At 44.7% G+C, this 13,692-nt stretch overlaps 2 protein-coding genes across 4 annotated transcripts in view; both read left to right on the top strand.

The window, feature by feature from the left end:
• The window catches only part of GPATCH1 (G-patch domain containing 1), a 55,907-nt gene extending 51,789 nt beyond the window's left edge, over positions 1-4,118 (top strand). For both annotated transcript variants that reach the window (XM_020899287.2, XM_020899288.2), the window contains one exon: positions 3,840-4,118. In XM_020899287.2, coding sequence (XP_020754946.2) covers positions 3,840-3,870 — 31 coding nt within the window. In that variant the 3' untranslated portion in view covers positions 3,871-4,118. The remainder of the gene's footprint in view (positions 1-3,839) is intronic.
• A 1,286-nt stretch (positions 4,119-5,404) lies between these two features.
• The window catches only part of WDR88 (WD repeat domain 88), a 46,489-nt gene continuing 38,201 nt past the window's right edge, over positions 5,405-13,692 (top strand). The window contains exon 1 of one of the 2 annotated variants that reach the window (XM_020899282.2): positions 5,405-5,803. In XM_020899282.2, coding sequence (XP_020754941.2) covers positions 5,480-5,803 — 324 coding nt within the window. In that variant the 5' untranslated portion in view covers positions 5,405-5,479. The remainder of the gene's footprint in view (positions 5,804-13,692) is intronic. The other variant, XM_020899281.2, reaches the window with a different exon arrangement.

The following is a 13,692-nucleotide window of genomic DNA, read 5'->3' as shown; positions in this document are numbered from 1 at the left end:
CTCCTCCCGCCTTCACTCTTTCCCAGCATCAGGGTCTTTTCAAATGAGTCAGTTCTTCCACATCAGGTGGCCAAAGTATTGGAGATTCAGCTTGAACATCAGTCCTTCCAATGAATATTCAGGACTGATTTCCTTTAGGATGGATTGGTTGGATCTCCTTGCATTGGAAAAACCATAGCTTTGACTAGACGGACCTTTGTTGCAAACTAATGTCTCTGCTTTTTAATATGCTGTCTAGGATGGTCATAACTTTTCATCCAAGGAGCAAGCATCTTTTAATTTCATGGCTGCAGTCACCATCTGCAGTGATTTTGGAGCCCCCAAAAATAAAGTCTGTCACTGTTTCCACTGTTTCCCCATCTATTTCCCATGAAGTGATGGGACCAGATGCCATGATTTTAGTTCTTTGAATGTTGAGTTTTAAGCCAGCTTTTTCACTCTCCTCTTTCACTTTCATCAAGAGGCTCTTTAGTTCTTCTTCACTTTCTGCCATAAGAGTGGTGTCATCTGCATATCTGAGGTTATTAATATTTCTCTTGGCAATCTTGATTACAGCTTGTGCTTCATCCAGTCCAGCATTTTTCATGATGTACTCTGCATATAAGTTAAATAAGCAGGGTGACAGTATACAGCCTTGACGTACTCCTTACTCCTTTCCCGATTTGGAACCAGTCTGTTGTTCCATGTCCAGTACTAACTGTTGCTTCTTGACCTGCATGCAGATTTCTCAGGAGGCAGGTCAGGTGGTCTGGTATTAGCAAACCTGTGACTCTTGCAGTGGAAGCAGAGAGTCTTAACCACTGGAGCGCCAGAGAAGTATCCCCCTAACCCTTTTTTTTTTAACATCGAAAAATTTTTAAAAACTTTTTTAGAAACTAAAAAATTATTCTGGATAGTCATCCTTTTTGTTCTAGAGTGTTACCTGTTATATGACTTTTGTTGAACAGAAGCTTTAATTTTTGGTACACTCAATTTTACTAGTTTTTTTTTGTTGTTGTTGGTGGTGTGTTTTACATTTTGTCTTTTAAAGGCCTTCCCTAATATAAGATTTTGTATATGTATGTAGACTATCCTCATGCTTTTTCAGTTTTGTTTTCATTTAGTTTATTTGAGTTGTTTTATTTTCCTTTTTTTGTAAACAGAGCAGTATAGGCATCCAACTTAACTTTCTCCAGATAGATGGCCAGTTGTAAATATTAATGAGAGTGAGTAAACGAGCTGTGATTTAAAAGAACCCCTGAACCCCAGGGGTTCAGCAAATGAAGCATAAATGGAACTGAGACAGTTACTCAGGATCCCTGTCTGTTTCACTGTAGCATGTGACCCTCAGAGGAGGGGAATGGCTTGGAAGATGGTTCTGGAGATTGTTTTGGCCCTTCTTGCACATCCTGGCTTCTCTTCCTTCCCAGCCCATAGCCCAGGGCAGCTTGACAACCCTGCTGTCCACCACAGGACTGGGTAGGGGAAGTCCAGCTGTGGGCCCAGGAAGAAGAGGGACAAAACAGGCTTCTTTTCTCTGGAGCATAGGTTCTAGGGAGCATAGGCTCAGCAGTCGTGGTTCCCAGGCTCTAGAGCACAGGCTCAGTAGTTGTGGTGTACAGGTTAGTTGATCCGAGGCATGTGGGATCTTCCTGGACCAGGGGTCGAACTGGTGTCCCCTGCAAGGCAGATCTTAACCACTGGACCACCAGGGAAGCCCGTCCACTCCGTTTTAATTACTATGGACTTATAGTTATTTTGCTCTCTGGAAAGACAAGTGCCTGCCCCATGTTCTTTTTCATTTATGTCTTCCCAGTAGACAGGACATTCTCATGGTTCAAACACACAAAGATATGAGCATTTCAGTTTAATCCAGAGCCCCCTGAAGCAGCTGTGCTGTTTCACGTCTGCCTTTTCTCAGGGCACGTGCCAGTGCTGATTTGATGGGCCGGGCACTGTGAGGCACCCACATGGGTGTGGGCTCCTTTAATCCCCACACATCCTGTGACTCGTGTCCCCTCAGTTCACAGGCAGGGAAAGCAAGGCCCAGAGAGGCTGTTACCAACACCTTATATCATCACCCTTGACTGTTTGGAGCCACATAACGAGTCATCCTGCAGGGAGGCACTTGCGCATGTGGAAGCCCCTCGGCGCCCGTCTGGAGGGTGTGGTGGAGTGCGCCGAGCACAGCGGTCAGAAAGCGCGGGCTGCTTGCTGACTGGCCCCTGAATCCTAACAATAAGAGGCCAAAAGCTACGGAATAGTGTATAAAGTTGGCACTATCATCCTCACTCCTTTGGATTTCCCCATGTACGTCTTTGCAGAGAAGAGGACTGGAGGGGTTCTTACACTCCTGAGAGCACTTACCGCTGAGGCAGGGCCTGGGATGGGGGGAAGGCAGGGGCAGAGGTGTGAAGTGTATTTAAATCTTACTCTCGTGGTTGTTAAAGGTATAGTTGCCACATCCCCTCAACCCTAAGCCTCCTAGACTGTCCACAGAGAGACAGGGGGCCTGTCCATCTTTTGTGCCTCACTCCACTCTGTATATTACCTGTCTGCATCTGTCTCCTGCAAGGGGTGCTTTTTTCCTCCATTTACTTCTTGTTTGTTTGGCTGCGTCGGGTCTTAGTTGCGGCGTGCGGGACCTCTCATTGCAGCACACGGACTCTCTGGTTGTGGCACGGGGCTTCGTTGCTCTGCAGCACGCGGGGTCTTAGTTCCTGCACCCAGGGATCGAACCCACATCCCCTGCATTGCAAGGCCGGTTCTTAACCACTGGACCACCAGGGAAGTCCCTCCTGCAAGAGGCATTTTGAGGGTCACAACCACATATGTCTTACTTGCATCCCCAGCACCTGGCTGAGGTCTCACTCTTGTCAAGGGCCCCGTGCATTTCTTCAGTGATGGTACAGCCTAGTTCTAGATGGCACTGCAGTCTGCCCCCCATCTCCCCGTACCCAACCCCATCCTCTCCCCAGGAGACACTGATCTGTGTCTTGTCCATTTAAGTTAGCTTTGCCCATTCTGGAATTTCACAGACCTGGAATCATACAGTGGAGTACCCTCTTTAGTGCACTCACATCATAAGCTCATTGTTCATGCATTCTCACTAGCTGAATTCACCTAGATCAAGCACTAAACCAGCACTCCAGAAACCCCCGCTCACTTACGATCCCCACCCCCAGCCCCAAAGGCAGCCGTTCTGGCTTCTGTCGTCACTGACTACTCTTGCTTGTGTTTGAGATTTATTTAAGGGACCTGTGTGCTAGGAGCTCTTGCATCTGGCCTGTGAGATTCCTCCGTATTGTCCTAGTAACGAGTGGTTCGTCCTCATTGCCGTGGAGTATTCCTTAATAGGATACACTGCAGAGTATCTTTCTTTCCTGCTGTTGGGGGCCTTCGGCGTTCCAGTCTGGGCCTGTCGAGCAGGGATCTAGAGTCAGGGTGACCCAGCTCTGCTTGCTGAGTTAGAGCTGCCGTGAACATTCTTGTGCGCTCAAAGCTGAGTTTAAGACTGGCAGCTCAGGAGCTTCTGGCCCCAGAGCAGGCATGGTTTTTTGTTTTTTTAGTTTCCTCCCAAGGGTCATACATGAGATAGGTAAGTGAAACCAGGATTAGAACTTGCTTTTATAAATGGGTCTTAACAAGAGGTGGAGTGGGTCTCTCTGTGTGTTTTGGGGGGGAACAGAATCTTAAAGAGTGCAGATTAAATGCTGCTTTCTTTCATGGTGTGGGTCACTCTCTGTATTTTGTACCACTTTGATTCAGGGAAAGGCCTGGCATTTTCATATTTCTCCCCCACTGAACCAGCTAGTTCTTCTGTTTGTATCTAACTCTCTCTCTTTTATTTCCTCTTCCAGGCTGAAGCGTCTTCCACTAAGGAGGCAGTAATTGAATTCTGCCCCTGCCTGTCCCAATACCAGATCTCCTCCAGGATGGAAGTTCATTGATCACTCAGTTAATACATTGTACAGATTGTATTTATATGTAAATTCATGCTGTGAAATAATTTTTTTTTTAAACCTTGACATTTCAAAGCCTGCCTTGGAAGTTTGCTGAAATTGATTTCTATTTTTAACTTCTGTTAGTGTCAGAGGAAGAAATTCAGACTGTACAGTAATTAAAATGGCATTTTTCTATTTTCTTCTTGATTTTTCATTCCCTGAAACTTTTAAAAAAGAAATGAAAAGTGAAGGCTTTTCTCTGGTTTTGTGGTAAAGAAAGCTAGGTTCAGATAAGGACAGCCTGACTTACTTAAGGAATCGTATGGGCGCGGGGTGGTCGCTTTCCCATTCTTGTTGTTTTCCTGGGGGGTGTGGTTCCTCTCCTCCCATGGGTGGTGCTGGGAGCCAGGAGCTCAGTGGGCAGCACAGCCCCAGGATCCGGGCAGGCGGCCTCAGCCTCTTGAGGAAGAAGCCACTGAAGTATCTGAGGAAGGCACTGGGACCAACAGTGGAAGAGTGTGTGCCCACATCCGGGATCACACAGGCTCCAGGTGTTTTCACTGTAGCCCTGGATCCCTGCTCTGAGGCCGTCTCATCTGCCCTGATGAGACTTTGGGAAAAGGAGCGGGCAGGGGACTTCCCTGGCCATCCAGTGGTTAAGACTTAGCCTTCTAATGTAAGGGGGTGTGGGTTTGATTCCTGGGCAGGGAGCCAAAATCCCACATGCCTCATGACCAGAAAACATTATAAAGAAAAAGCAGTATCGTAACAAATTCAATAAAGACTTTAAAATAATGGTCCATGTTAAAAACAAAACAAAACAAAACAAACTTAAAAGAGAACAGAGAAGGGGGTACTTCCCTCCTAGTCCAGTGGTTGAGAATCTGCCTTCCAATGCAGGGAACATTGGTTTGATCCCTGGTCAGGGAACTAAGATCCCACTACTGTGGGGCAACTAAGACCTGATGCAGCCAAAACTAGCCAAGTAAACATTTTTTAAAAAATGAAAAAGTAGAGTGAAGAGTTTTTTTTTTCCCATTATCAAAGTAACATCATAGAATGATTAGAACAATTGTAAAAAATGAAAAAAGAAAGGCACTTCTTCTACACCCCAGAGATGACAACCCTTGCTCTTTTGTTTTAATTTCACACAGTCATTTTCTAGCACTGAGTCTGCTCCAGGACGAGTGGTGACATTTTCTTCTTTGTTTTTTCACTAGCATTATGAGAGATACTTCCTTCATGCCCTTATATAGTGTGTGTACCCACCCCTACCAGCTGCATCTTCATTAATCCAGGGTACATTCTATAATTTATGGGTCATTTCTCTGTTGTGTTAACGTGAAGTGGGTTGGCCAGGAGCCCCTACGAGCGGTTTCATACATTTGGCCTCATTCCTCTTGCGCCCAGAAACTCGAAGCCCATTTTTCTGGGAGTATCCATGCTGCGGGGCGAGAGGAGGCAGTGAGATCGCCGGGCTCAGGGAGGGCGCGTGGGCCCCAAGGTGGGGGCAGGGGCGCGTGGCGCCACCGTTCGTGGCCAGGCCGGGCTCCGAGATGGCCTCCCAGTCCCCGGGTACCCCCGGCTCCTCAAAAAACCCCAGCAAGGATGGGAAGGAGACGCCCCAGAAAAGCAACTTGCCGCTCTCTTTGCTCCACATCCGCGACGTTATGGATCGCCGGCCCAGCAAGCTGCCCTGGGTAGACGTGGTCAGGGCCTGTGGCCGCTTCAGGCTATCGCTCTTGCAGGCGCGGCGCGGCCGGCTGCTGCCCACGCTTAACCCCCTGGCCATAGGCGATGAATCGCCACCGCCCGATTCTCTTTGGATGCCCTGGATGGCCCAGAAGGTGTCATGGGGTGACCAGGAGCCCCTTTCCAAGGTAAGGACCGCCCCCAAGGGGAGGGGCTGTGGCTTGCTCCCAATCGTGGGTGAGAGCGCAAGAGCAGTAAGGAGACCTAGAGGACCAGGCGCCTGCAGTGCGGCAGCTGGAGGAGAGGCCGGAGAGCTCAGGAAACCATCCTGGGAAGAGGACCCGACTCAACCCAGACCCTGTGGGACTCTGCCTGAGCCCCTCAAATGTCCCCATGGGACACTCCCAAGTGCATGCCCTCGGAGGATTGAAGGAGCCCCGTCCCCCATGAAACAGCACTAGAAGCAACAGAAAATAACAACAGAATGCAGTAATAAAAACCCAACAACACGACCGTGTATTCTAAGTGATAGTTGAGAGACAATGCGTTGCTAGAAAAGAAGGCTGTTGGCTGGGAAGAGGAAATAATCTGTGAACAGAACAGGGAGAATTCTTGGGGGTGAAAAAGAGGATTTTCAAAGCCAAAATCCTCCACGGAGGTTTTAAAAATCAGATCAGAGAACTGAAACAAAATTAGAAAATAAGCACAGGGGATTCTCTGAGAAAAAGTATAAAGGAACAATAAATATGAGAGAAAAGTAAGGAGGAATGCAGGGGAGATGCAGAAAAGTCAATACGTGGGGTTGGCCAGAAAGTTTGTTTGGTTTTTTCCATAAAAAGTTACAGAAAAAGCTGAAGGAACTTTCTGGTCAACCCTACATATATAAGAGGTGTTGGGGGTGGGGTGGGGATCAGGTGGGGGAAATAGAGAAGGAAATAAGGAAATGTCTCTGGGGTGAAGAAAGAATGGAGTACTCATGTGTAAAGAGATGGTCAAGTTCAATGCAAGATTGGAGGGACATATAATCTACAGGGGGCCAATGCCTGAACTGCATGAACAGGAGCAATGCTGTCCCCAGACAGATGGAAAAGCCTGGGATCAAATTGAGGTGGAGGTTTCTGCAACTGTCAGAGGATCTTGGAGCCAAGTCCACAATTGGATCTGTTGAATGGCTGACTACCCTAGTCAGCAGCCCCCTGCAAGGGTGCATTGGGATCTCCATGGGGAAGTCTGCAAGAAAGCACAGGGTATACCAGTGCTTTGTTTAACTTACTTGTGATAGTTATTCTGATTTTTAAGTAAAATTAGAGAAGGTCATAGGAGTTGTGTTTTACTTCTGTTGTCCACAGAATATCTCCAAGATCAAATTCAATAGATATGAAAAGTGTTTTCTTTGATTTTTTTTCCCAATTAGCAGTCTCTGTAGCACCCCTGCCTCCCCAACTACCCCCTTTCCCTCTACAGAGACAACAAATGTTTCTAGTTCCTTCTGTATCATGTAAGAGGTATTTTATGCACATACCCACAAGTGTATTCTGATCCTTCCCTTTTTTGTTTTAACATAAATGGAAGAATACCTTAGACCTCTTCTGCAATTGGTTTAAAATTTTTTCTTTCTGTATTAATAAACAGCTTTCTTGTTCTTTTTTTTTTTAAACCTTTTATTTTGTATTGGGGTATAGCTGATTAGAGAGTTGGACTATAAAGAAAGCTGAGCACCGAAGAATTGATGCTTTTGAACTGTGGTGTTGGAGAAGATTCTTGAGAGTCCCTTGGACTGCAAGGAGATCCAACCAGTCCATCCTAAAGGAAATCAGTCCTGAATATTCGTTGGAAGGACTGATGATGATGAAACCCCAATACTTTGGCCACCTGATACGAAGAACTGACTCGTTTGAAAAGACCCTGATGCTGGGAAAGAATGAGGGCCGGAAGAGAAGGGGACGACAGAGGATGAGATGGTTGGATGGCATCACCGACTTGATGGACATGAATCTGAGTAAACTCAGGGAGTTGGTGATGGACAGGGAGCTCTGGGGTGCTGCAGTCCATGGGGTCGCAAAGAGTCGGGAACGACTGAGCGACTGAACTGAGCTGATAGCTGATTAACAATGTTGTGATAGAGTCAGGTGAACACTGAAGGACTCAGCCATACATATACATGTATCCTCTTGTTCTTTTTTTTGGAGAGTATTCCATTGACTGGTTGCCCCCTGATGGATTTAACTAGTCTTGGGTGCCTGCATATTCAGGTGGCTTAAATTTTTTTTGACTGCAGGATCTTATGATCCATTAAGTTAACAGAAGTTGAGAAGTTATATAAAGCTCTGGGAGGAAACTTTGTGACCTAAGTATTAATATTCTCTGCCTGGCCAAACTGCTGTCTTTAATAAAGCCAACAAAAAGACTTTTTTTTTTTTTTAGAGTTGCAAACACTCAGAAAGGATGCGTCTTTTTGAAGACATAGTTATTCAAGGGAGTACTCTTGCAGCAGCAAAAAAGTCCTAATTAAGAACCGGAGTAAGAGAAAGCAGTTCAGGAAAAATAGAAGGGAGCAGTGACTGAAAACAGTACACTTTGGAGGTGTTTATACAGCAAGGTTAATGTGGTTGTGTAGCTCAGTGAAAATATTACAAATCATCTTTTGAAATGAAGGTGCAGGATACAGGAATGTTTTGGACTATTTCATCCAACTCTCCTGAGATGGTTTGCTAAAGAAACTTCTCAGTGCTAATGCTTCATTCTGGCCTTTAAATAATGCACACTCACACACAGATGTGTCACACACTTTAAAAAGAATTGACTCTAAACCTCTCCTTGGCTCATTTAAGATGAAGTTGGAAGATCTGACCATAATCTTCCAAGCCATTTTGGCTCGAGCTCATTTCTCTGTTCTCCTCTTCACTGATTTGCTGACCTTCAAGACAGTCCAACTGCCATGTCCTCCTTGTTTCTCCTGGTGGATGGGGGCGCGGTGGGGGTGGTCTCTCCCTGCGCTCCATCTAGAGCCCTGATCAGCTGGCCTGGCAGTGACCTGACATCAGGTACCGCCTGTGCGGTGGCCTCGCCCATCTCCCACCCTGATTCCTTAGAGTGGGAGCCCATCACACACTCCTGGGCTGAGGTCTTTGCTCTTGGATTCCCAGTGCCCTGCAGAACAGTGACCAAGTCCCGGCCAGAGAGGCAGGCAGGCAAACTTGTAGAACATATTTGTGGGATGCTACACACAGCCTCCTGATGAAGGTGAAAGAGGAGAGTTAAAAAGCTGGCCTAAAACTCAACTCTTTGAGACGCTATGGACTGTAGCTGGCCAGGCTCCTCTGTCCCTGGGATTCTCCAGGCAAGAATACTGGAGTGGGTTGCCATTTCCTCCTCCATCCCTCTCCGTAATAAACCCCAGAAGAACTCTGCCCAGAAAGGTCCAGAAGCTGGTAGATGTTTTCCCATACCAAAATTCTGTTTTTGTCAGGAGAAAAAGGAGAGTTTTGTCTAGAGGCGGAGGCAGCTGCAGAGAAGGGAGCTGGGGGTGGGGGTCACCGCCTTAACGTGCGGGCTTTGGCTGCGGAGCGTTGAGAAAAGCACAGATCGGGTCCTCCCCGGACCGCACTCTCCCACGGCTGGGGCTCCCTGGGCTCCAAGCCCCGCCCCCTGACCCGCCCCCCGCCTGCCGGCCCGGCCTCAGGCCCGCAGCCTGGCTCAGTTTGCGTGTGCCCCCTGGCGGCCCAGCCCCGACCTGGAGCCTCTTAGCTAGTCTCCTGGATGCGCAGTTCCTGTCCCACTTTTCCCAGCTACCTAGAGGGGAAAGGCCTTCTCATTCCTCACATCCGCACACCAGCGTGTTTTCCACAACCCCGAAACCGCTCCCCTCCCCTACATGCCCGCCTCCCCTCATCCCTGAACCTCGGCCTGAATTTGCCTCACCCCAACCTGGTCCTCCTCATCCATAGTTCCTGCATTTGTGCGGGCACTGCCTGGCAGCTGAGCCTCAAATCCCTCCTCCCAGGTCCCCACAACTCAGCACTGTCAACTTAGAAAAAAAAAAAAAAAAATGCACGACGTAAGAGTTACCAGTTCAGTTTTATTCCTGGAACTTACTAAGGACTATAGCATGGGAGATGATCTCTCAGAAAGCTCTGAAGTACTGCTCCAAAGAGGTAAGGGAGAAGCCAGGATATATGTGAACTTTTTGCTGGGAAAAACATAGAGGCAATCATACAAAGATGAGCACGCGCGTGCACACACACACACACACACACACACACACACACACACACTTCCTTTCTTTATATAGATCTGAGTTTCTGACCTATATAATTTTCCTTGTCTTAAAAGAACGTTTAACCTTTCTTGCAAGGTAGATCTACTGGTAACAGGTTTCCTCAATTTTTGTTTGTCTGGAAAGTCTTTATTTTGCCTTCACTTTTGAAGGGTAATTTTGCAGGATACAAATTTCTAGGTTGGTACGTTTTTTCTCTCACTACTTAAAATATTTCCGTCTCTTGTTACTTGCATGGCTTCTGAGGAGAAGCTGGATGTCAGGCTTATCTTTGCTCCTCAATAGGTAAAGTGTCTTTTTCCTCTGACTTCTTTCAGGCTTTAAAAAAAATATTCATCTTTATTTATTTTGCTGGGTCTTAGTTGTGGCACATGGGATCTTTAATCTTCATTGTGGCATGTGGAATCTTTAGTTGAATCATGAAAAAGAGAAAGTGTTAGTCGCTCAGTCATGTCTGACTCTTTACAATCCCGTGGCCGTTAGCCTGCCAGGCCTCTCTGTCCCTGGAATTCTCCAGGCAAGAATATTGGAGTGGGTAGACATTCCCTTCTCTCAGAGTTGAAGCATGCAAACTCTTAACTGTGACATTTGGGATCTAGTTCCCTGACCAGGGATCACACCTGGGCTCCCTGCATTGGGAGCATGGAGTCTTAGGCACTGGACCATCAGAGAAATCCCTCTTTTGGGGTTTTTTATCTTTGATATTCTGTAGCTTTATATTGTAGGAGTAGGTTTTTATTTTTTTGTATTTATCCGGTTTTGTGTTCTCTGAGCTTCCTGGATCTATGCTTTAGTGTTTGAAATTAATTTGGGGGAAATTCTAAATCATTATTTTTTCAAATATTTCCCTGTTCCTTTCTCTCTTCTTCTGGTATTCTTGTTATGTATATGTTATACCTCCTGTAGTTGTTCCACAGTTCTTGGATGGTCTGTTCAGGTTTTTCTTTTTTTCTGGTCTTTTTCCTGTTTGCTTTTCAGTTTTGAAGGTTTTTATTGAGGTATTCTCAAGCTCAGAGATTCTTTCCTCAGCCAAGTGTAGTCTAATAATAAGCCTATCAAAGATATTCATCATTTCTGTTACGGTGTTTTTGATCTGTAGCATTTCTTTTTGGTTCTTTCTTAGAATTTTCATCTCTCTGCTAACATTACCCATGTGTTCTTGCATAACTGTCTACTTTATTCCTTAAGCCCTTAGCATATCATCAGATTTGTTTTAAATTCCTGGTCTGATAATTCCAACATCCCTGCCACATCTGAGTCTGGTACTGATGTTATATTCGTGCTCTCTCTTGAAACTGTGTTTTCTGCCTCTTAGTGTTTCTTGTCATTTTTTCTTGATAGCCAGACATGATTTAGTAGGTAAAATGAACTGCTATCAACCAGCCTTTAGTAATGTGATTGTTAGGTGTAGGGTACAGAGAAGCATTCTATAGCCCTATGATCAGGTTTCTGTCTTTTAGTGAACCTGTGCCTCTGGATTGTTAACTTCACATGTGCTTTTTAGTCTGAAACCCCCACCCTTCACTTTTACATCCTATAGGATGGCTAGAGCTTGCTAGGGTTGGGTACTTCTCTTTCCCCTGGTCAGTTGGTTTCTGATAAAATCTGAGCGGGTTAGACTCTGGTTAGTGTCTCCTGAGGGCAGAGCTTAAGAAGAGCAGGATGCTGTGGCATATTCAAAATGGTTCCTTTTCCCTGCTGGAAGCACAAGGGGATTTTTCTCCTGTTTTCACTGTGAGGATTAGAACTGCTCCTGGAGGTAACACTCACAAAATTGTGGATTTTTTTTTGTAGATCCATAGCTGAATTCCCCTTTGGAGTTTTGACTCTCAGAGTTATCCTCACCTGAGCCTCCAGCAATTGGTCAATTACAGTTCAGGTCTCCCTATCCTGGCAGTGGTTCCCACAGAAGTTGCTGCTCCTGGATTTCTGCTCTGGTAACTTGGAATTCTTTGTATTTGCCTCCCTATCTTTCCAGTTTGGGGGACAGCCATTTGGCTTGTGACCTCACTTCCTTTATGGATCTAAGAGATTTTTCAGTTCAGTTCTTTCCTTGTTGTGAGGACGGAGTGGGGACTTCCAAGCTTTTCACATGCCAGACCAGAAGAAAGAAGTCCTTCCTGTCCTTTTTATTGCATAGTAATATTCTGTTGTATGGATATACCTCATTTTATTCATTCGTTCATCAGTGGATGGACATTTGAATTGTTTCCAATTTTTCTTTTCAATTGTTAAAAAATAGAAGTGTAGTTGATTTACAATGTTGTGTTAGTTTCTGATGTAGAGCAAAGTGATTCAAAATACATATATTCAGAATATATGTATTCTGTATGTATATATTCTTTTTCAGATTATTTTTCACCATAGTTTATTACAAGATATTGAATATAGTTCCCTGTGCTATTGTAATAGGTCCTTGCTGTTTATTTTGTATATAATAGTATGTATCTGCTAATCCCAAACTCCTAATTTTTCCCTATCCTCCCTTTCATCTTTGATAACTGTAAGTTTGTTTTCTATGTCTGTGAGTCTGTTTCTGTTTCATAAATAGGTTCATTTGTATCATTTTTTCAATATTTCACATATAAGTGATATCATATATTTGTCCTCTGACTTACTTCACTCAGTCTGATAATATCTAGGTTCATTCATGTTGCTGCAAATGGCATTAAATCATTCATTTTTATGGCTGAGTAATATTCCACTATATATTTGTACCATATCTTCTTTTTCCATTCATCTGCTGATGAACATGTAAGTTGCTTTCATGCCTTAGTTATTGTAAATAATGCTGCTATGAACATTGGGGTGCATGTATTATTTCAAGACAGAGTATTCCTCTTTGTTTAATATGTGCTCAGGAATGGGATTGCTGGGTCATATGGCAACTCTGTTTTTAGTTGTTTTTTTTTTTTAAACCGCCATACCATTTTCCATAGTGGCTGTACCAACTTACATTCCTACCAACAGTGGAGGAGGGTTCCCTTTTCTCCACATCCTCTCCAGCATTTATTATTTGTAGACTTTTTGAGGATGACCACTCTGACTGATATGAGGCGATACCTCGTTCTAGTTTTGGTTTGCATTTCTCTAATAATTAGTTCATCCTAAAGGAAATCAGTCCTGAATATTCATTGGAAGGACTGATGCTGAAGCTGAAACTTCAATACTTGGGCCACCTGATGCTAAGAATTGACTCATTTGAAAAGACCCTGATGCTGGAAAAGATTGAAGGCAGGAGGAGAAGGGGATGACAGAGGATGAGATGATTGGATGGCATCACCGACTCAATGGACATGAGTTTGAGTAAGCTCCGGGAGTTGGTGATGGACAGGGAGGCCTGGCGTGCTGCAGTCCATGCGGTTGCAAAGAGTTGGACACGACTGAGTGAGTGAACTGAACTGAACTGAATAATTAGTGATGTTGAGCATCTTTTCATGTGCCTATTGGCCACCCAGATGTCTTCTTTGGAAAAATATCTATTTAGATCTTCTGCCCATTTTTTTGTTTGCTTGTTTTGAGTTGTATGAATTGTATACAACTTGTATACAATTGGAATTGTATACAATTGTTTGTATACTTTGAAAATTAAGTCCTTGTCAGTTGCATCATTTTAAAATATTTTATCCTATTCCATAGGTTATTTTTTCCTTTTTTAATGGTTTTCTTGACTGTGCAAAAGTTTATAAGCTTGATTTGGTCCTATTTGTTTATTTTTGCTTTTTCTTTTTACTTGGGAGATTGATCTAAGAAAAACATTGATACTATTTATGTCAGAGAATGTTTTGCCCATTTTCTTCT

This window comes from Odocoileus virginianus, chromosome 20, assembly GCF_023699985.2.
Source record: "Odocoileus virginianus isolate 20LAN1187 ecotype Illinois chromosome 20, Ovbor_1.2, whole genome shotgun sequence".
NCBI lineage: Eukaryota > Metazoa > Chordata > Mammalia > Artiodactyla > Cervidae > Odocoileus > Odocoileus virginianus.
The sequence above is the reverse complement of the archived record's forward strand: the minus strand, read 5'-3'. Positions and strand labels throughout refer to the sequence as shown.